This window comes from Heloderma suspectum, chromosome 2 (assembly GCF_057233095.1).
Source record: "Heloderma suspectum isolate Gila_16-S chromosome 2, 16-S_ref, whole genome shotgun sequence".
Lineage (NCBI taxonomy): Eukaryota > Metazoa > Chordata > Lepidosauria > Squamata > Helodermatidae > Heloderma > Heloderma suspectum.
In genome coordinates this window covers 289399481-289422503 of record NC_139459.1, presented here as the reverse complement: position 1 = coordinate 289422503, position 23023 = coordinate 289399481, and the positions used below count along the sequence as shown (strand labels likewise).

The 23023-nt window shown below is 42.3% G+C and overlaps 2 protein-coding genes across 12 annotated transcripts in view; one reads left to right on the top strand and one right to left on the bottom strand.

Moving 5' to 3' along the window:
* Positions 1-4154, bottom strand: part of NOL8 (nucleolar protein 8) — a 33221-nt gene extending 29067 nt beyond the window's left edge. For 2 of the 4 annotated variants that reach the window (XR_014788507.1, XM_084839832.1), the window contains exons 1-2: positions 2877-3136; positions 260-455 (exon numbers count right to left, since the gene is read on the bottom strand). Coding sequence is in view for 3 of the 4 variants with exons in the window: in XM_084839832.1 (XP_084695958.1) it covers positions 260-398 (139 nt within the window). In the remaining variant the exon portion in view is untranslated. Of the gene's footprint in view, positions 1-259; positions 456-2876; positions 3137-4069 lie in introns of those variants that run through there. The other 2 variants (XM_084839834.1, XM_084839833.1) reach the window with 2 other exon arrangements.
* Positions 4155-4412: 258 nt separating this feature from the next.
* Positions 4413-23023, top strand: part of CENPP (centromere protein P) — a 272212-nt gene continuing 253601 nt past the window's right edge. For 2 of the 8 annotated variants that reach the window (XM_084839846.1, XM_084839853.1), the window contains exons 1-5: positions 4942-5010; positions 8083-8237; positions 9406-9563; positions 11610-11701; positions 18461-18549. In XM_084839846.1, the coding sequence (XP_084695972.1) occupies positions 8101-8237; positions 9406-9563; positions 11610-11701; positions 18461-18549 (476 nt within the window). In that variant the 5' untranslated portion in view covers positions 4942-5010; positions 8083-8100. The other 6 variants (XM_084839849.1, XM_084839847.1, XM_084839850.1 and 3 more) reach the window with 6 other exon arrangements.

Genomic DNA, 23023 nt, shown 5'->3' with positions numbered 1-23023 from the left:
AAGCTATTGATGTTGCGGTAAAGTCCCTTATGCTAACAAAACATAATTTGCGTTAACAGAATGACATTGCTAGATAGTGCCCTAAGGCTGCTATTACAATCCAGATGCCACTACTTTTAGGGTACAATCCTATGCATGTTTGAGATAGAAAAAGGTCCTATAATTTCCAGCATTTCCTGGGGAATGCTGGGAGGTGTAGGACTTCTTTCTGTCTCAACATGCATAGGATTGCACCTTTAAACAGTTTTAAAGATATTACCTTGTTCATCCTTCCGGCTCACAATTTCAGTCTCCTTAACATTTCCAAACTTGCCAAATCTTTCCTGCAATTCAGCTTCAGAAACAGTATGGCCAAGTCCTCCGACATAAAGTCGCTTTACAACTGGGTTTTGTTCCATATTCAAAAATTCAGCAAATGTCTTGGTCTACCATGGCCCCATTCAGGTTTAACTTTCCTGTAAAACAAGTGTGTAACATTGAAATTCTACATATTATCATCAAAAATATATTTAAGTAGTACAAAAAAAATGTATGAAAGCTGACTAGATCACCCAGACCAGGGACAGAAAACAGGTAACAACCCTCAAAGCACGTGTGAAGGCATTTTGTTCAGTTCCTGGACTCTTGTAAGAATCTCTGCTTTCATTTTTGTTTGTGAGAATAAATCAATAACACCTGCAGAGATAACTTCTGAAATGTAATAGTAAACTAATAAAGCAGCCTTCCCCAACTGGTTCCTCCCAATATTGTAGACTACATCTTCTGTCTTCCCCAGCCATCATGATCATTGGCTGGTAGTATTTTTCCAGAAAACCTATTTTTTTGTCCTTGCATTCTCCATAATCCTTTGCTGTTGTTTATTCGTTCAGTCGCTTCCGACTTTTCGTGACTTCATGGACCAGCCCAGGCCAGAGCTTCCTGTCGGCTGTCGCCACCCCCAGCTCCCCCAAGGTCGAGTCTGTTACCTCCAGAATAGGTACCTCCATAATCCTTTAGCATTCTAATATTATTCCATAGTTGGTTTGTATAGCTTTCCCAAATCTGGTGCCCTTCAGATGTGTCGGACTACAAGTCTCATCACCCCTAGCCAGCATGCATGAACAGAAAGGAGCCTGCATAAAGCTCCTTTCTCCCCTCTTCTCTCATAGGTCCAGAAGGAGGAACAAGCCAGAAACCAGGTTTGCTTTAGCAGATTCCTGATCTGTCATTACTTGCAAATTAAGAATTGTGGTTTAAAATAAATTTATTTGTTAAACAAGGCAGCAAAACCTCCCAGTTTGTGTTGGCTTCTTTAGAAGTCGACTAGAGCTTCTGGTTCACACCTGATGATAAATCAGGAATTTGCTGAAGTGAAACTGAATTCTGGTTTATTGCTCCACCAGGTTGCACAGGGAGGATGGGAGTGCGGAGTATGCAAGCTCCTTTCTGCTCATGTTGTTGTTGTTGTTCAGTCGTTAAGTCATGTCCAACTCTTCGTGACCCCATGGACCATAGCACGCCAGGCCTTCCTGTCCTCCGCTCTGTCCTGGAGTGTGCTCAAGTTCATTTGCTCATGTACGTGGTGCTAAACCGCATTACATGTGAATACTCTCATTCAGCCTTTCATCAGTGTAATTCAAACTTACTACATTTCAATCATATCACTATTGACCTGCATTTATGAGCTTTAAGGGTGCAATCCTATGCATGTTTACAGAGAAAAGGCCTACAACTCCCAGCATTCCCCAGACAGCAAGGCTGACTGGGGGATGCTGGGAGTTGTAGGCCTTTTCTCTGTCTAAACATGCATAGGACTGCACCCTAAGAGAAGTTAATGTTAACAAGAAAGAGGTGAGAAGTATACACAAAAGACAGCTCCAGTTCAAGCAAAGAAGGGATAGGATGGAACATCAACAGGAACTTGTGCATGAACAGCCTTTGATGATGACAGTGATGAAGGTGTAAGAAAGATAATTTACCCGCTACAGCAAAAAGAAGGGGGAAGGAAAAAACCATGCCTTATGATCAAAGCAGGGTGCATTATCTCTTTCAGCCTGAGTGCTGAATTCCATTTTGGAGAAGTATTCAGAGGATGCATTCCAGTGGTGGGTAGGGCAAAGGCAAAGAAGTTGGGGCAAACGGGGCAGGGCCAAAAAATGCCAGCGTACTGTAGCGTAAAGCTCTTCCTGCCAGGAACTAAGCCTTAGGAGAGGCATATCAGCCTTTTAGAATGGGGAAAAACTGCACAAAAGTCCTGGAAACCACCAACTGAGGAGGGGGAAAGGAAAGCGTACATGGCCATCTGGGGAATCCAAGGTTGGGTCTCCAGGAAGGGTGGATTTGGCCCCACCGGCCTGAGATTCCACACTCCTAGATTAAAGGAAAGGAGAAAGAGTCTCCTACCGTAACAGGTACTAGTTAGTGCATTGTGATTTCAAGCTTTTATTTAAGCAGAGGGGCACATTTTAACAAACATAACAGGTAAAAACACCCTATACAGGCAACGAGCGGTACTCAGAAGGGCTTAAGTAGCTCAAACCCCAGGAAGAACGCCAGACGTTTAAAATTCCTAGCAGGAGCCACTGGACCCGCTTTGAAGAGCATCCCCTCAGAATGACGTGCTTCTGGTTTTGAAAGGGTAACACGCCACTGTTTCTGAAGCGTTGACCAGTGAAGGAAAAGTGAAACGCGATGCAGCTGTGGTTGCCGCCTTTGGAAGCCTGAATGGTCCCCAATTAAAGCTGCAACCCTAACCGGACTTCCTCCTACGGTCCACTGCATATTTGCTCGATGGGGCTTTTTTCCGAATAAAATGTTCGGAATCAGACTGCATACTTTTCAAGTATGCTTACTGCAGAGTGATCTCTCCCCTCCCCCGGCAAACCAACAGGTCTTACCGTCGAGGGGAAGTTCAGGTCTGGGCTGCAAGAGATCCCATCTCCACTGCACGCCTTCTCTTTCCTACAAAGCCCCGGCACTGAGCGAGCATCGAGGCAGGAGAGGAAGGAAGGGAGACCGAAAGTGGTCTCAGCTGCACCCACCGAAGGGAGCTGCAACGGCCGGGTCCCCCCGAGACTTCTCGGCAAAGGCCCCCGGCCCCCTTCGCCACCGGCGGCTCCCCCCGGCGTGGTCTCCACAGAGCGCTCCTCGCTTGCCTGTCCCTCCCGCTCCACTTCCGCCACACACTCCAGAGACATGCGTTCCGCATAATTGCCAGACACGGAGCCCGGGAAAGCAGGACTGCCCCTAGCCAGCAGTTGTGATGGGGCAGAGCCCCGTTTGTCCCCACAGATATGTTGCGAGAGAGAGAGCACGCGTGACAGCAGCCCCCCAATATAGTCCAGGCTGGGGCCGCCGTGAACAGGTTGAGAATTGCCAGGAATGATGGGAGTTGCAGTCCCAACACGCCAGGTTGGAGAAGGCTGGTTCTCTTTCAGTGTAGTTCAGTTTGTTTTCCCGGGATATGGATGTTCGTGTGCAGTGGTGCAGCGAGATAATTTTAGGCCCTGGATTTAATGGTCTTATGGGCGCGGGGTGTGTGTGTGTCTTTAGATGGCCACGTGTATTACTGCAGTTGCGAAGCACAGAATTTACTTTTCTCTGCCCCTTTTCACTCGCCAATTCTATGCTTTACAACCTCTTATGTATTCTTGATACGTTTAAACAACAAACGTTTTGCCAACTCTGCAAAAAACAAACAAACAAACCTCTGAGCATGTGCAATTTTTCATTTTAAACGTACTTAACCCATAGCACTATCATGACTACGGGAATAAAATGGAGCTTGCGTCTACTGCCATCACTCTGAGTGGTCACCTGGGGCCCCCTGGGCTGGAGAGCCCAAGGTTCTACCCTTTGTATAACGTATTTTTAATGGGTTTTAACCTTTGTAAACCGCCCAGAGAGCTTCGGCTGGGGGGCGGTATAGTCATGTAATAAATAATACAGACGCAATACAATACCCTAGCTGCACCATTGTTTGTGCGCCTTTGCGGACGGGACCAGTTTACGACTCCCCAGCTCTGCGGGCCGGTGTCGTTATGCCCTTACAGTGCAATCCTACGCGCATCTACTCAGGAAGAAGTCTTACCCGGTTTAAAAGTTTTTACTCCCAGGATTGCAGCCTTAGGAACATTTAACACCCCGTGCAATCCATTGGGATTGTTGAACAGCGCATATAAAATACTGCAGGAGAAGTCAGAGCCTTCAGTCGGTGGCTGTTCTGAATTTCCACCTCAAAATCACAACACATCCATACCTAATGCGAAAAGTCCCTGGAAAAGACCCTGATGCTGGGAAAGACTGAAGGCAAAAGGAGGAGGGGACGACAGAGGATGAGATGGCTAGATAGCATCACCGATGCAATGAATATGGACTTGAGCACGCTCCGGGAGAGAGCGCAGGACAGGAAGGCCTGGCGTGCTATGGTCCATGGGGTCACGAAGAGTCGGACACGACTGAACGACTGAACCACAACAACAAACAGGCACCGCAGACAGGCAGCGCTCCCCCAACTGCACGCGCGATGCGCTTCCCAAGCCAATCCGGACACTAGCGGGGCGGGTGTAGTGCCAGCCGAGATCTTCATGGCGTCAGCCTTAAGAAACGCTTTCCTTTTTTTTTTTTTTTTAAACCCGGATGTTCAAGCTCGCTCTCTAAGCCTTTCCTATCTCTATGTATCACGGGAGGTCACTTAGCCGATCAGGTATATTGGGGACGCCTCCGGACTGAACTATCTGGCGATGAGGAAGAGGGGGAGATGGCGAGGGAGGAATAGCTGGTGAACACCCCCCGCCCCGTTTTTCTTTTCGCGGCAAGGTGCAAGCAGTGGCACTGAAACCCTCGAGGGAGGCAGAAGGATCTCAAACTCGATTCATGGCGCGTCTTCCCTTTCCCCCCTCCCCCTCCCCCTCCCATAGTCTGCGCGATGGTAGCGCCTGAGGCGCGCTCCGCTTGGCGGTTAGTTCGGAGAGGGGTTGAGGCGCTCAGCCGCGGCAGCCGAGTCCGGGCGGCCTTCGGGTGGGCGGAGGGGTAGGTTGGCGCCGCTCCCTGCCTCGGGGGGAAGGCGGGGGGGAGCTGCTTCGACGGGCCGTTTCCGGAAGGGGGGGTCGTGGTAGTCTGTTACAGCAGAGTCGACGAGGAGTCTTGTGGCACCTTTAAGGCTAGCAAGTTTGCCCTGGCGCAAGCTTCCATGGACGAGTGGGCCGTAGTCCACGAAGGCTTAGGCCGGAATAGGTTCGTTGCTGTTCGAGGCAGGGATCCCCCATCTGGTGCCCGTGGGGGCCTCCAACAGCGCCCACGAAGCTCTCTCCTCCCTGCCCCCTTCGTAAAAAAACGTAGAAAAACCTTGACGATACTAGCGTAGCCTTTCTCTCTCCCCTCTACTTAGCTGTTTCCCCCTCCCTTCTAGCCTCGCTGGATCCCCCCCCCCCTTAGTTCACTTTTGACTAGCCAGGTCTCCACGGCAGCCACATCCACCATAGGAGTCATCATCCGGTGATGGCCACAGCAGTTTTTCCAAATCCTCGTATGTGCCCATGGGTCCAAAAAGGTTGGGGACCTTTCAAGTGCTTTAAAGTGCTGCAAGACTCTGTTGTTTTTTAGTCACAGGGCTCTGCTTTTTTTTTTTTTTTGGCAAGAGTGTCTCTAAGCATGTGCTGTTCTCTGTTGCTTTGCTTCGCCAATCTCTGCAGTAGGGTGGCTGGATTCACAAGAGGGCAGGGCTCCTACACCTTTAAATCAGTTGGTGTAGAAGACGGCATTTCAGCCGGTGTTGCTTAGGTGGAAAGCTATAGCTGCTGAAATTCCTTGGTCTGCACAACTATTTAAGGAGTTCTTCCCTCTTTTGCATCTGGCCTGCCTCCTACCCTGCAGTCACAGTTACTCTCCAGGTCAAAACATGTTTATGCTTTATGCTGCAGGCACTTACAAAATTAACTATTTCTATAGAAGGTGTAAAAAAGGGGGGAGGGGGTCAGTGGGCGGGGAGGGGGTCAGTGGGGGGGGAGCAATTTATAAGGTGTGAAAGGATTTGCCTTTTTGTGTTAGAGGAATGAGGATGAAAGAAGAGAGTGTTAATTGTGGATTTCCAGGCTCTTCTAATTGAAGTCTTAGAAATTTGTGAAGGTTATACAACACCGATCAGTACTTGTAGGGCATAATGACAACTAGCTCAGATCCTTTTGAAATAAGTCAGTAGCTACTGAATCACCTCGTTATCTCTTTTTGCAACTGTGCCTTTATTTTGTTTTGGTTTACCTCTTGTTGTAGAAATAGACGTATAATTAATGCCAGTAGTGCTTGAACTACCAGCTCTTTCTCCAGATTTGGAACTATGAATATAAGAAGCTGCCCCATACCTAGCCAAGTGCTGTCTGACTGGCAGCAGCTCTTCAAGTGAAGTATGTAAGAAGACCCCTGCTGGACTGGGTCAAAGACCTATCTAGTCTGCAAGTTGTTTCTCCACAGTGGCCAACTACATGCCCCTAGGAAGTCCACCAGTGGGTCATCAGGACAATAGCATTCTTCCACTGTGGTTCCCCAGGGACTGGCAGGATGCCTCTAGTTGCGTAAGTTAGCATAGCCATTTTGACTAGTGGGCATTGGTAGCTTTATTAATTTGTTTAATCCCTTTTTAAAACCGGCTGAGTTGATCACTGCCATGAGATGTGGTGACAGCTAATTCTGTAGTTTATGAGCTATGTAAAGAAATAGTTCTTTATCTGCCCTAAATTTCCCACCATTCAGCTTCATTGGATGACCTGGGTTCTAGAAGGAGAACAGCATCTGTCTATGCTCTTTCTCTGCACTACACATAATTGCAAATCCATAACCTGCTGAGGTTTGCAATCTGGTGTCTGATTTGTCTTTTTCCTCCCTGTGCCCCAATTCCCCTTTCCTTTTGTGTAGTTTTTCCATAGATAGTAAGCCTGTAGGCAGGGACTGTTTTATTTCTGACCTTTGTAAGCTGCACTGGAAGCCTTGGCTGAAGAGCGCGATACAAATGTTTTGAATGAATAAATACATTTTATAAAACCCTACTATGTTTCCATTTAGTTGCCTCTTCCAACCTTAAACCAAATCATTGTGAACCTCCCAGAGAGCTTCGGCTATTGGGCAGTATAGAAATGCAATAAATAAATAAAGGTCCCATTGTTACAAACTTGTAGAGAAGTTGCTGATCATATTAGTTTGGAAGTAAGTTCTAAAGTGTTTCTTCATGTGTGCCCAAAGGCCTGGGTCCACCTAGTGGGATTTCATATTCTTTTTCATTGAATCGCATATTCCTATGCCATGTCACAATGTGCTTTGGAAAGTCCTCATATTTTCAAAATAATTTGTTTTTATTTATCCGAAGCATTTTTATTCCACTCTTCACCCAATGCTCCCAGAGTGGCTAGGGTGTTTTTGAGCAAAAGTAGTTTGCTATCTTGCATTATAGAGCTACTGTTCAAGAACCACAAGTTGCCTTGAGCACTGTTTTAAGTGGAAAGGTGGGATATAAATAACATGAATAAGTCCATAGCCTTGAATTAGTTCTGCAGTTCTCTGGATTGCAACCATGAGAAATGTATACATATACCTATGTTACATTTATGAGGACTTACATCAGTGGCAAAACGTAACATATCTGATGACCCAATGGGGTTCTGAATGTCCTATATTTCATTTGGATAAACCAACCCCATATTATTGACTTCTAAAATATTGTTATTTGAATGTCGACCCTCTGACAACTTAACTAAGATGTGCTAGATGCATGCATTACACCCAGTGATCCAACTTTATTAACTCCAAATTAATGTCTTTGTTAAGATTTTTAGAGAGGTACAATTAAAATTATGTTAACTTTAGCAAAGTCCCCAGGTATGATAGCCAGGGTGTCTGGCAGAAAAGCCAGTGAATAGGTGCCACGTTGTTTTCAATAGACTAACATCACCATCCTACACGTCTGCACTGAAGCAAGCCCCGTTGTTCTCAGTAGGGCTTACGCCCTATGACGGCATTCTAAAGTATGAAAATTGTAACTTTTTAACTTTAAGTTAAAAGGTCATTGGATAAATTTTATTGTTTACCTAACTGCTATTTCGTTTTTTTCTTTAGGAAATTTTTGTCTGAGAAATGAATAACAGTGATATTCAAGTTTATGAAGATGAAATCCAATCTTTGGAAGAAGAAATTAAAATGTTAACAGAAGAATGTGAAAGCAGTCAACATGAGTCAATGGCTTATTCTGATGGGGAGATAATGAAGACTATGTAATGCATTTTAATAGTTTGTTTTGTTCATACCTTATCCTTCAAGAATTTTCTTGAATGCTCCCTTTTGGAGTAGTTAAGCTTGTTGGAAGCAGTGAGTTGAACTGCTTGAGTATATACACGATTGTATGCAGGGTTTTGCATCCCAACTTCTGTTGCACTCATAAGCGTATGAGCACGTTTATTCAGAAGTTAGACCTATTGAGTTCAGTGGAGCTTGGGATCCTTTGGGGCCCCTGAGCTAAGTTTGGGTAGTCTAATGCAGAGTACTGTCCCTATCCTATATATAGATAATGTGAAATTGAATGCATTTCTTGTTATTTAAATGTTAAAGATCATCTATAACAGATACCTTATTGACAACCAGTACATACTGTTGTTAGGAAGCTGGTGCTTTGGAATTGAAAATGTTTTGTTGATTCAGCAGCAGATGTGTATCTGTAGGAGAAAGAACAGGAATTTTACATTAATATAAAGAATGAGTGGTCTTGAGTATTGTTGCATACAACTTGTATTTCTTTTTTGGTTTTTATATGTTGTAAGAATATTAAGTGAGTTGAGCATATCTCTGTAACACAAGTTACTATATTTGTATCTGAAATGACCAAATCATTCATACTGGCCTACTTCAGACTTAAGAGTCTTAGTCCAATAAACCACTGTGTTTTGCACTGAGTATGAGCTGTATGTGCCTATATGTTCCCTCCTGCCTCAGTGTATTCAGCTTCAGCAGTGATATCCTGGCTTTTTAAACCACAGTTCCCTGTGACATGCCAACCAGAAAACTGTTAGCTTTAAGGGTTCTCACAAAACAGGATATGAAACCAGAATATCATGATTTGTTGAGAGATATTAAACCAATTTCTTAGCTGGAACATCACAGGAAGCTGATTCAGCAAGGTAGAGTGTCAGCATCACATGCAAGTTGAGGCAGAGAGGATGAGGAAGGAGTGTCTGGAGACACAGTTCATTTTTGGCCCAATAAACCGTGGTTTATTGGACCAAGATCATTATGCCTGAACTGGCCATTGTTTTGTAATAATTTGTTTAGGGGGTGTTGAAAAATATAGTCACTTATACACAAACCTAGTTTCTGTGCCAATATGCTAGAGCTGGAAATAAGTTTCTCATTATCTTGATGACAGTTAATGGTATTTTTCTGTTTTAGGAAATCATTTAAAAGAAAATCCCAAGAAGCACTCAAGCAATACGAATCTTCTCCAGAGTTGAAAACTCAGCTTGACTTATTAGAGTTTGACCTCTCATTCATAATGAAACTTACAGGCATTTGGTTCACACATTATTCCAGGAAACCTGTGGAGAAAGGTAACTGTTTTTTACTGTTTATGTCCCTACTTGACTGTTATTATTCAGTTAAGAGGGTTTTCTCCCCACAGTATACAGCTTTTCTTGGTTCAGCAGTTGTATTTGTAATATATAAAAAGTGAAGCATTATGTGCATGTGCATAATGATTCATAAGGCCATATTCACAAGCCACCTAAGCTGAAGAATTTAAGCCAGTATACTTTAACTGGGTGGGTTCAGAGTATTCTGGCTTATTTAGGTGGTGGATCAGGACAATTACATTTCTAGTCCTGGCTGCAACAGATGACAGAAATTATCCATAGTGGGTTCTGCATTCTCTGAATAAGAATTGCCTTCCTGGGTTATATCAAAGGTCTATCTCATCTACCATTCTGTATTCAAAAATGGCTTGACAGCTGTCCCTGGGAAACATGAAAACAGGGAATATGTTGGAGAGACATCCTTAGGTTTTGTTTCCGTTGTCTGGCAGTTGGGTTTGTTAACTGGCTTTGTTAGCATGTAATACTAAGCATAACATTTAGTCAGTGTTATGAGGGCAAGCTGAAGTGTGTCTTTGGCTCCCCCCTCCTCCCCTGGCCCAGCTGTGAGAAGTAATTCACTTCAATATAAGATCAATATCAGCTTGTGATGAGGAATGAACAATCCATCTGTTTCTTTTTAAATCTGCACAAAATTTGTATGCATTTTTGTATGCACAAAAGTTTATATGCATTTTTCTCTAATGAACACATTGTTATATGCAATTTTTGATCAGAGGGCAAATGTGAGTTAGGTTGCTTTATATTACAACGTGAACCAAATTAATTTTTCTGTCATCCCTAGCTGTAACATCTGAATCCGGCCAAACTGTGGTTAATATTGACTATGGTTTGTTGAAACAAACCAACTTCAAATCATACTTTATGACGTCGGCTTGTTTCAACAAACCATAGTTAAGATTAATGGCAGTTTAGGGTTTGGATGACCCACTAAACTGCAGTTAATCTAAAATTGAAGTAGAAGCTCATAGCATGCAGGGGGAGGGATAGTGCATGCGAGTGCAAATGTTTTTGTTTTTTTAATTAAATAATAAAGTTCCATTTTAGCTATTGTAGTTGATAAACTTTGCTACCGTTTATTACTTCGTACAATTCTTAAAAAAAAAAAAGCAGTTTAGGATGCAATCCTATGCATGTTTAGACAGAAAAGTCCTACAAGTCCCAGTATGCCCCAGCTACTATGACTGGCTAGGGCATGCTGGGAGTTGTAGGGCTTTTTTCAGTCTAAACATGCATAGGATTGCACCTTAAATATAGCTGATATTACTACTTCATATGGCAATTAATTCCACGAGTTAATTAAGCTTTACATAAAAAAAATCCCCCTTTGTTTGCCAAACCTAATTATACTACACTTTATTTGATGACCCGGAGTTCTGTTGTTGTGATAAAATAATTTACTTCACTCTCCGCACCATTCTTAATTTGTATAAATCGCTCTCATGTGTCACTCCCTATTATCTTTGAAAAAGTCCCACCTCACTTTATCCTAAGGAAACTCTGTTCTAGTTGCCATTTTCTGTACAGTGTCTAGTTTACAAGATTATACTTGAGATGAGATCAGAACCGCACACATCATTTGAAATATGGATATATCATACATTTATATAATAGTGTTATAGATGCTTTAGACCAGTCTTCTCCAACCTGGTGCTCTCTAGATATGTTGGACTAATACCTCTAGAGGGCACCAAGTTGGGAAGGCTGCTTTAGGGTGCAATTGTAAGCATGTTTAGACAGACAAAAGTCCTACAATTCCCAGCATTCCCCAGGCAGCCATGTTGGCTGGGGAATGCTTGGACTTGTAGAACTTTTTCTATCTAAAAATGCATAGGATTGCAGCCTTAGACAGATAACTGTGTTAGTGAGTAAGATCGGATTGGCAGGATAGGTATCTTATGTTAGTTTTACTAACAGCTATTCTTACTTATTGCTTTTTTTGTGTGACTCATACACAAATCAGCTGATGGCTCCAATTAAGGTATATTTTTTTTCCCTTTGTTGCAGGCGAAACTAAAACTATACAGAAGTATAGGTTATTGGGAAACTGTCAGTCAATGCCCTTTCAGCTGGAATTTCAACTGGCTGAAGAAAATCAGGTAATGATAAAAGATTTTCATGTCTTTGGAAATAAACTATTATGTATTAGTAAGCTTCAAAAACGAGCATATGCAAGTGGATTTTTCTAGATTGTCTTTGAAAACCATCCATATTTGTTATCAGGGTCATTTTGGTGCTTATAGTAACATGACCTTTTCCAGAAAGCCTAATAGTTTTTATGGTGAAGGAAATTGCTAAAATACAATTTTTCCTCGCTGATAATTACCGCTTGTGTGTTAGATAGAAACAAATACTTCAGCTGAAAAGGCCTCAAGAGTTGCATGCATAAGAGATCAATTTTTTTAAAAAAGACAGACTCTGCCTGCAGGCTTACAATTTAAAATTTACAATACAGAAGGAAAATGGGATAAGGAGGATAGAAGAAAACAAGCAAACTCAGCACCAGTTCTTAAAGTTATAAAGTGTTATAATAACTAGCTTGGATGGAAACAACTGAGGGAGAAGAAGAGCTAAATGGAGCTGGACTCTCAGCAGAACTGATGGAGTGGCCTTGCAGTCCTGTCTCTCCTCTGCAAAAATGCATTCTGACAGAATACAGTGAATAGAACTTTGCCAAAGCCTAGTTAGATTCTGAATGCTTCCTTCTATTTATTTCATTTGGAAACACAATAAAATATTATTTCTGTTAATAACAGAATTATTTCTGTTAATAAGTTTGTTAATAATTCAGCAGTGTAATCCTGCTCATGAATACTCAGACGTAAGCCTCATCAAGTTTGGGGCTTATTCCCAGGGTAGCGTGTATGAGATTGCAGCCTAAATTGGGAAAAGAATGAACTAAAATAAAATAAAGAAATCTAAATTGCCAGTAGATGGCAGTATTTGTTTGCTTGCTCATAACATGGGTCTCAAAATGTAATATAAAAGGATTTGACTTATTTCTTTTTTAATGAAAAATGGTTCCCTCTTCAAAAATATAAAGATACCATATCCTTTTCAAAATTTGTTCTGTAAGTTGGCAGTGAATCTCAGACTTGAATTTTTCTTCATAATGTAGAATCTGCATTGTAGATCTAAAGTCTGTGATATTATATCCTTCCCAGCTCTGAAATATATGTAAAAACTATATGATCAAAGGAATCTTCATGCATCTAGTGGTGTCATTACTTTTTTAAATAGTCATTTAAAACCCTTAACTGTACTCAGGGGATACATTGTTACAGATCCTGATTATGATTAAGACTCTGTGGCGTCTTCTCTTAATCAGGATTTGTTGACCAACTCCAGACCCTAATTTCAAATCCTAGTTAACCCTCATTCTGTATTATGGGGGACTTCCCTTCCCCAGGCTAACATTGTGTTGTTTAATTTACACATAAGTAGACCTATAGCCTAGTCCTTCTAGGGCATTGTCACCTGCACAGTAGAAAACAATGTCTCCAAATTTCAGCCACCTGCCTTTTACAGTTTTCTTTCTATAAACCAAAACATGTCTGGGACATAAAATACCCCACAAAGTCTATGGATTTTTGCAATTGGGGTGCTTTTGGCACCCCATGCAATGTAACCTATTGGGGCACAAAATGTCCCATGCGCTTTTGATTAAACTACAGGTGATCTTAGACTACTTTGAGTGCCAGGAAGAGGAGCAAACATCTCCTTCACCCAAACACTGAGAAACTGAAATCTAAAATCAATTGTTATGCTGATTCTAATCTGCTGGAAGAAAGATCAGTCTCCAGTGGAGAAGGTCAGTGACTGCTGCTAGCAACAGAGAACAAAACAGTTGCACTGAGAAGGGGTGGGTGATGTGGAGGTGGGTTGGCATCATGTTCACCTGTACCTATCCAAGGTGAACAACATGGTGATGAAGGCAGGGATGGGAGGGCCTGACACACAACTCCACAGCCAGTTCACTGAAGAGCAGCCAGAGGCATTGTGTGGGAACATGCAGGGCCAAAGAGGGGTGCCAGAAAAGATACTGTTTCAGAAACCTTTGAGCTGCTTCTCATGGAACACATTCTTAGCCTCTTAATCCATAACACAAACAAAGGTGGAACGTGTAACCAGAGAATGGGATGAGAGCAACCCTACCAAAATGCATCAGTGGAAGCACCAAGTTGATATTACCAATATTACCAAGTTGAAGGCGTTTAGTGGACTGTTGCTTCTGGCAGGGGTGTACCCTTGACATCATGAGGTTTAATAACAAGGCAACAAGAGAGACTTGTAGAGCCACTGACAAGCTTGCTGCCTTTCGGGATATCTGGACCATGTTTGTGGAGCAGCTGCCTAAGTGGTACACACTAGGGGTAGACCGCACTGTTGAACAGCTGGTGGAATTCACGGGGTGATGTCCCAGCAATACATTCCAAGCAAACCAGAGAAATATGGCTTAAAGGTGTGGTGGTACTGTGATGCTGGGACATCCTATCCTCTCAGGGGAGATGTGTACCTGGGCAGGCAGCCTGGAGCACAACTGGAAACCCAGCTTGAGTTTAACATGGTGACAAAACTTGTGGAACCCTATTTCCAGCTGGGAGAAATGTGGTGGGGGACAATTTCTTAAGTATTGAACTTGCTGAAGCACTGATAATCAAAGACTTAACTTATGTAGGCACACTGAGAAGGAATAAACTGTACATCCCACCTGAGATGCAGTCACATCTATGCAGGGAACCACTGTCATCACTATTTGGTTTTGACCATGACTCTACTTCGGTATCATATGTTAGCCCAAGGGAAAGCTGTCATTCTCTCCTCAATGCATCATGACACTGTGGTGTGTGGGGAGTCCAAAAAGCCAGATATAATTGCACAATACAGTGCCACCAAAAGTGGGGTGGATAACCTTGACCGCTTTGTGAGAAACTACACCTGTAAGCATAAAATTAATAGGTGGCCAATGGTGCTTTTTTAATATGCTGGTCATTGCAGCCATAGCGAGCTATGTGTTGTGGGTCCGCACACATCCTCAGTGGGAGAGTAGAGTGCCAAAATGGAGAAGGCACTTGTTCCTCACAGCTTTGTGATACATCCCGAGGTGCAGTGAGGGGTGCAAGACACGCCAAATCCTAGTGCAAGCATCAGGTCTGATGTACATGCTCTGGGTTGTGTACACCAACTTTTGCCTCCACCTGTACAACCCTCTGGATCAAAAGGACACAGCCACTTCTGTACTAGAGCAGTAGAAAAAAGCCACCAGGCAGTGCACCAGCTGTGGGAGGTTTGTTTGTAAGGAACACTGCATCACTGAAGTGAAGTGCCCTTTGTGCCAGTAGGTTGGCATAAACAATGGTCTTTCAAATGGGACATTTGCCTCACCAGGGACAGTTTTGTGTATGGGGTAGAAAAATGACCCCAAAGATGAGCAATGCTAGCGTTCAAAAATTATATGCGTGTTTGTTCCCAGTTCATGCTGGTTTGTGTTGGTCTTCTGCCATCTTTGGTTCAAACACTTTGTGTTTATTGTTTCTAATTGAAAATAAAAATATTTGATGTTTGAAAATTCAGAAAAGTTGTTAGTTACTCTATATGCAAAAATGGGGAGTTACTGTGTATTCAGAACAAACGTTCCACCTTATATGGTTGTTTGTTTTCTGGATCTGGGTGTTTTGGTATTGTTAAGCACACTTCATTATGATGAATAACAAAAAAAAGTGGGATCCTGGTACATTTTATATCCCCAAATGTATTAGGATTCAGGTTGGGGTCCAAAAAGACCCCAAATATGACATTTGTTAGGTTTTTCTAGTGACCAGATAAGGGTTAAACAAGGAACTTGGCTAACCTTACTTTCAGTCCATGTTGGTGGTGATATATCCCTTAATTGTGGTTTAGGTGTAAGGGGGAAATCCACTCCAGTGAGAGGAGGGAGCAAGGAGGAAGGAGTACAGGATTCCATGGTTAGACCTTGAGTACTGGCTGGGGCATGCTGAGCATTGTAGGACTTTTTTCTGAACACATATGGGATTGCACCCTAAGGCAGTTAGTGATACCTCTACTCCAGCCTTATGTTTGTTTTGAACAAAATGAATGGATAATTGTACAAATAAACTTTGATATGTAGAAAAATAAGAGTCCTATCATTATCTGGTCTGAACTTTATTAACATTTTAAAAGTCCTACATAATGAAAATGTACTATCAAATATCCAACTGTAGATCCTTCAGAGATTACTGTCTTAGTAGACTATTACTAGTACCTCGTATATGTATAAAAATAGTGTCTGCTGGCATATCATCTTAAATCAAGCAGACATCAAGCAATTAACTTTTCTATTAAAATTAAAGAGCATAGTTCACATTATTCCCATTATTCATGTTTTTTGTAAATATTGTGGCAAGCTGCCAAATGTCGTATAGTTGGGTGTGATGTTAATGTGGTGGCTACATATTTGAGCTTTCCCCTCAGACTTTTCCATTTACATAGTAATTTGTGGAATTATCTCAGATTGGTTGTCTGTGTGTTGCCAGGATCACAGACAAGGAAAGAGGGAACTAGCAATAGATTTTCTTTTGCTAAAGTGGAGTGGGGAGGGAGTGGGGCAAAGTGAAGGGAGAGAAAATGGCTAACACTTGGCATGTTGCTGTGGTGTGTGTGTTTGACAATACTGGAAAATCAGTGTGTTTTCTTGTGTTCTTATGTTGAAGAAACTTTGAAAGCATAATAGCCATAAATCTTCAGAAACAAGTAGTCAAATAAAAAGAAGCCCAAATTCACTAGGCTTAAAGCCTGTGACCTCTAAGCTCAACTAAAGAAACTTGCTCAAGGGTTTTCACAAATAAAGGTAACCAATTCTAGAACACAGAGCTGCTTTGCTTATTTCATTGAAGTGGTGGACAAGAAGTGCCAACATTGCTTTTACTGTAGAGTGGGAAACCGAACTCAGGAGTAGTATTTGTAAAGTTCCTCAATAGCTAAGCACTGTGTAGTAGTTTGTATTAAATTATATTAATTTATCCTGATCACAGACTTATAATTACAGTGGATCCAGCCCATTTTGGGAGAGATGAAATTCAGAAGCTAGCTAATGCTCATGGATCTCAATGTGGGGGAGATCCCCAAGTTCCATTTTTCATGCTACACTATAGGTGACATTTGCACTTCTTATTGTAAGCAACTTCTTTTTGTAATGCATAAAATGGCTAAGAGCATATCTTTCAATTTAATTATGAAATTACAATTGATCTTGTGCTCATTTTTGTGTGTGCCTTGGTGCTAAACGCTTCACCACATAGGATAGAAATCCCTTGCTACAACTCAGGAGTTGTTTACTTGTGTATATTTACCAATAATGCTTATCACAGACAAGGAGAAGATGCAGGGAAGGCCTGCAGCCGTTTTTCAGGTGCATACTTTTTGCAACAAAATTGCCTTCCGCAAAAACGGAGGTATTGTAATTCCCTCTTTCAACCACAAGATGGCACCTGGATATAATCTCAATTTATATAGCTTCACAGTTTGCCTAAGATATTTTATCTTTGATAAGTGTTGCTGTTCTGAGCACACAAACAGCAGTAGTTTCCTTTGGCAATAAATTTCACATCTGCATTACCTCCATATTGCCACTTTGGTGAAGGGTAAACTATTGATGTCCCTTTGTCTTCAGATAAAGAAGGAAAACAGTGGCTTTTTCATGGTCCTTTGCAAAGTAAACGTGGATGACGATTCTACTGAGGAGGACAGAACTAACTACATTATATTCCTGAGCCATTCACATTGTTTCTTCCAAGCATCCCAGGGAAACAGCAGTAACCGCTGCTGGATCTTCCAGGAATAATTTAACATTGGTCAAGTGCAAAATCTATAGTAGTAGGAGCATAACAGTGTAAATCAGCAGGTGTCCATGGAATTTCCCCTAATGTTGAAGCAAATTGAGAGTAGCCATTACTCATGCAGAGCTCCACATATCATGCAGGACTCTAGTGCTTATCAGAGCTGTTGGGAGGGAGTTAAATTGTAGGGGCTCAATACATCTTTACTCAATAAATGTACTCCCACATTTTAGGGACATGTAGCTTCAGCTCTGGTTTGATGTTTTGTTAGCTGGCAGCCTGTTTATATGTGTTTATTTGTTTGTTTTTAAAGCATTTTTATCCCACTTCTCAGCCATTTCTCAGCTTCTGGAGTGGCTTACATTCAGTCAATAAAAACAAGTAAGTCCCCTGCCTGTAGGCTTGCAATCTAAAAAGACATGATACAAAAGGAAAGAGGGATGGAGAGGAAAGAGGGGGGAAAAAGCAAATGATCTTTCAGCAGTGCTGGTGGAGTGGACCTGCTTCCCATCTCTTTGGCCTCTTGTACTTTTTCCCCTCATTGGGCCATGTGAAATACTAGACTTACTCGTTTCTATATTACTACGTTGCCCTGCTGATTATGGTATCCAATGCTGCTTGAATGCTGAAGGTGTTTGTAATTGGAGATACTAGGTGCCACACACAACATACATTGCCAAAGCATCATGAATCCTTTGTACTTACTAGAGGGAACTGGAGTCATCATTCTATTCCCATTATTAGATGTTTGTTCTGTAAGGTTTCAGGTCAAGGGAAGCCATAGGCCTGAAAATATTTTGCCATAACTTTTTGTTGTTGTGCTATAATTTTGCCAATTGAACAATTATGTTGGGAGCATCCAGATCTCTGCCCTGATTTTCAGTCTCTTTTAATGTTCAGCTTCTTTTATCTGCTTTATTATGTAAGTTGAAGTTCTTTTACTCCAATTAATATGTATAGAAAGTTAAATATTTGCTATAACAGTTTTGTCTAATAATCAAACATTTCATTATTTTTCAGAGTAACAAAAATGTTTCAGCCATTGTTACTGACCTTAACATTATAATAGAATCTGAGGAATATTCTGATTTAAGCAAGCTTGTATCCAGGTAAGACACTTATTAATATGTAGGGATATCTTTAAGTTACTCTCTTACAGTGCAATCCTATGCATGTCTACCCAGGCGTAAGTGCCATTTAGTTCAATGGGACTTACTCCCAGGTAATCGTGTCTCAGATTGCAGCCTTAATTTACTGGCCAAATGATCTTTATGATTGCAAATAGGAATATAGGAAGCTGCCTCATACTGAGTCAGATGTCAATACTGACTAGCAGCAGCTTTCCGGATTTCAGGCAGGAGTTTTTTCAGCCCTACCTGGGGATGCCATGGATTGGGACCTTCTGCATGAAAAGTAGATGCTCTGCCACTGAGCCACAGCTCTCCCCTGCAGTTCAGAGATTAAAATGTGAATTGTTACCTTGCTTTCAAGAGCTATTGGAATGGCTACAACGACATGTATTCAGAAATATTTTCAGTCATTCATTTTGTAAAAATTTATTTTCATATGAACTACATTCTCATACAAAACTGTTGCATTAACAAAGTGTTTGATATCATTTTATTAGGCAGCTTTAATCAATGAACGGGTCCATAAATCTTGGCAGGCCTTGGTAACCAGCTATTATTTATGGTTGTCATTACCTTTTCCCACTCTTCAAGCTCTCTGGTGAGGGTAGAATCTCATGTCTGACTTTATGCTGCACTTTGAAAGTACTCAGTGTATGTCCTGGCTTCATAGAGTGCTTCGTATGCATTCTGAGTTTCTCCAAAGTGAAGTGTGAAACTGTAACTGTGTCTTACCTCTTTCTCAAGTTCTGGGCTTGGGAGGGGAGTCTCATCTTTGATTTTATACTGTTCTTTAGAGGTCTGAAACTCAGTGTGAAGTTGGAGACATAGGAAAGGAAATTGTGTGTGACGTAAGGTGTCATGGCAACCAAATTTGTGTCCTCTTGGTTAATGAAAAGACGATGTTATACATTTTGAAGTAATACTTATTTTGTCAGTTGTGGTGGAAGAGGTTTGTTTCCATCCAGAATTTGAAGCGAAACATAGCCATAATGCAAAGGACTGCAAACAAATAGTTGGAAAGCTGCTATAGGCCTGTTTTGAAACCTACCAGTGCTCAGCTGTGTGCAGTAGTCGCTGGAGGTACTTCCAGTCAAGGCATTTACTGTGCAATCACCCTGCCTCATTCAAAGAACTTTACTGAGGGTCCAGATGTCATCACTTTCCATTTGTAAACCTCCCATGTTTTCCATTGCTTCTCCTGTCATTTTTCTTACTACAGAAAATCTGCTAAGGAGGGAAAGACAAAATAGCTGCAAAGTATCTTTCGATTGATTGGTTAGGAGTCAGTCAGTCTCAAAGCAGCCTAAGTGATTAGGCTATACTAGTATGCATGTTATAGAATCATAGAATAGTAGGGTTGGAAGGGGCCTACAAGGCCATCGAGTCCAACCCCTTGCTCAATGCAGGAATCCAAGTCAGAGCATCCCTGACAGATGGCTGCCCAGCCTCGTCTTGAACGCCTCCAGTGTGGGAGAGCCCACCACCTCCCTAGGTAATTGGTTCCATTGTCGTATTGCTCTAACAGTCAGAAAGTCTTTTCTGATGTTCAGCTGGAATCTGGCTTCCTGTAACTTTAGCCTGTTATTCCATGTCCTGCACTCTGGGATGATGGAGAAGAGATCCTGGCCTTCCTCTCTGTGACAACCTTTCAAGTACTTGAGAGCGCTATCCTATGTCCCCTCAGTCTTCTCTTCTCAAGGCTAAACATGCCCAGTTCTTTCAGTCTCTCTTCATAGGGCTTTGTTTCCAGCACTCTGATCATTTTTGTTGCCCTCCTCTGAACCCTCTCCAGTTTGTCTGCATCCTTCTTCTGCATCCAGAACTGGACACAATACTCCAAATGATGCCTAAACAGTGCTGAGTAGAGGGGAACTAGTACTTCCCGGGATTTGGAAGCTATGCTTCTATGAATGCAGCCCAAAAGAGCATATGCCTTTTTTGCAGCCACATCACATTGTTGGCTCTTCTTCAGCTTGTGATCGACAACAATTCCAAGATCCTTCTCGACTGTCGTGTTGTTGAGCCACGTATCCCCCATCTTGTAACTGTGCATTTGGTTTCTTTTTCCTAGGTGCAGAACTTGGCATTTATCCCTATTAAATGTCATTCTGCTGTTTTCTGCCCAGCGCTCCAGTCTATCCAGATCACTCTGAATTTTGTTTCTGTCTTCCAGAGTATTAGCTATCCCGCCCAATTTTGTGTCATCTGCAAATGTGATCAGCATTCCTTGCACCTCCTCCTCCAAGTCATTAATAAAAATGTTGAAGAGCACTGGGCCCAGGACTGAGCCCTGTGGTACCCCACTCGTTACCTCTCCCCAGTTTGAGAAGGTCCCATTGATAAGCACTCTTTGAGTCCGGTTCTGTAGCCAACTGTGGATCCACCGGATCGTTGTTTCATCTAGCCCACTTTGAGCTAGTTTGCTCATCAGGATATCATGGGGCACTTTGTTGAAAGCTTTGCTGAAGTTGAGGTATATGATGTCTACAGCATTCCCACGGTCCACAAGGGAGGTTACTTGATCAAAAAATGAGATCAGATTCATCTGGCAGGACTTGTTTTTGACAAATCAAGTCCAATGGGGGTTGGACTCGATGGCCTTGTAGGCCCCTTCCAACTCTACTATTCTATGACTATTCTATGAAATCTATGTTGGCTTCGAGTAATCACTGCATTGTTTTCAAGGTGCTTCCAGATGGATTGCTTTATCATCTGTTCCAGAATTTTCCCAGGGATTGATGTCAGACTGACTGGTCTGTAGTTCCCAGGTTCCTCCTTTTTACCCTTTTTGAAGATAGGGACAACATTAGCCCTCCTCCAGTCATCTGGCACTTCACCCGTCCTCCATGATTTCTCAAAGAGAATAGACAGCAGTTCTGAGAGTTCTTCTTCCAGTTCCTTTATTATTCCAGGATGTTCATCTGGCCCTGGAGATCTGAACTCATTCAAAGTAATTAGGTATTCCTTGACCATATGTCTATCGATCTCAAGCTGCAATCCTGCCCCTTCAGCCTGTACTTCGCCTTTGCCAGGGGGGTCATAGACCGTCTTTTGGGAGAGGACTGAGGCAAAGTAGGAATTGAGCACTCTCCTTTTCTTTGTCATCTGTTATCGTTTTGCCATCCTTATTTATAATAGCTGAACCACCATTTCTTTCCTCTGCCTTTTACTACGCACATAGCTGAAGAAAGCCTTTTTGTTGTTTTTAGCATCCCTCGCTAACCTCAGCTCGTTCTCAGCTTTAGCCTTCCTGACACCATCCCTGCAATTCTGTGCTACCTGCCTGTATTCTTCCTTTGTTACTTGGCCTTCTTTCCACTTCCTATATGTGTCCTTTTTTGTTTTCAGGTAATCCCTAAGCTTTTTGTGAAGCCACATTGGCTTCTTCTGTTGTCTTCCACCTTTTCTTCTTGTTGGAATTGTTTGTAATTGTGCCTTGAGAATTTCCTTTTTTAAAAGCTCCCATCCATCTTGGACTCCTTTTCTCGTTAGCGTCGCTTGCCATGGGACCTTACTGATCATTGTTCTGAGTTTATTAAAATCAGCTTTCCTAAAATCCAGGGTACGCGTTTGTCTACACTCGGCTTTTGCTTCCCTTAGAACGAAGAACTCAAGTACAACATGGTCGCTTTCCCCCAGAGTTCCTGTAACTGCTACTTTATCCACTAAGTCATCTCTGTTGGTTGGGATCAAGTCAAGGATAGCCTATCCTCTGGTTCCTTCCTTTACTTTCTGTAGGAGGAAGTTATCTGCCACACAAGTCAGGAATTTCTTGGAGGGGCCATGTTTTGCAGAATTTGTCTCCCAACAAATTTCGGGGAAATTGAAGTCCCCCATTACTACTATATCATGCTTCCTTAAAACATTGGCTATTTGCTTTTCAAAAGTTTCATCCTCGTCTTCTCCTTGATTGGGTGGCTGGTAGTAGACTCCGACCACCAGGTTCCTTTTATTCTTTGCTCCATTTATTTTAATCCAGATGCTCTCAATGGGACTACCAAGCTCATCCTCCTGTATTTCTGTGCAGAGATATGTATTTTTCACATACAGTGCAAACTCACCTCCCTTTCTGTTCCTCCTGTTCTTTTTGAACAAGTTATATCCTTCAATTGCTGTATTCCAGTCATGAGAGTCATCCCACCAAGTCTCAGTTATACCTATCAGGTCATAATTTCCCTTCTGTATTAAGAGTTCAAGTTCATTCTGTTTGTTTCCCATACTCTGGGCATTAGTATATAGACATCGAAGACCATGTGCTTAATAGTCTGGCTTTCTTCCCACATGTGTCTGCAGACTATTATTGGGCGCTATCAGAGCTGTTCTCTCCATTGCAGTGCATGCGCCTACGTCCATTGTTACCCCCAACATTACATCTCCCTTCCCCATAGGATTCAGTTTAAAGCCCTCCTGATGAAGTTCTTCATGCTGCGGCCAAACACATTCTTCCCATCCT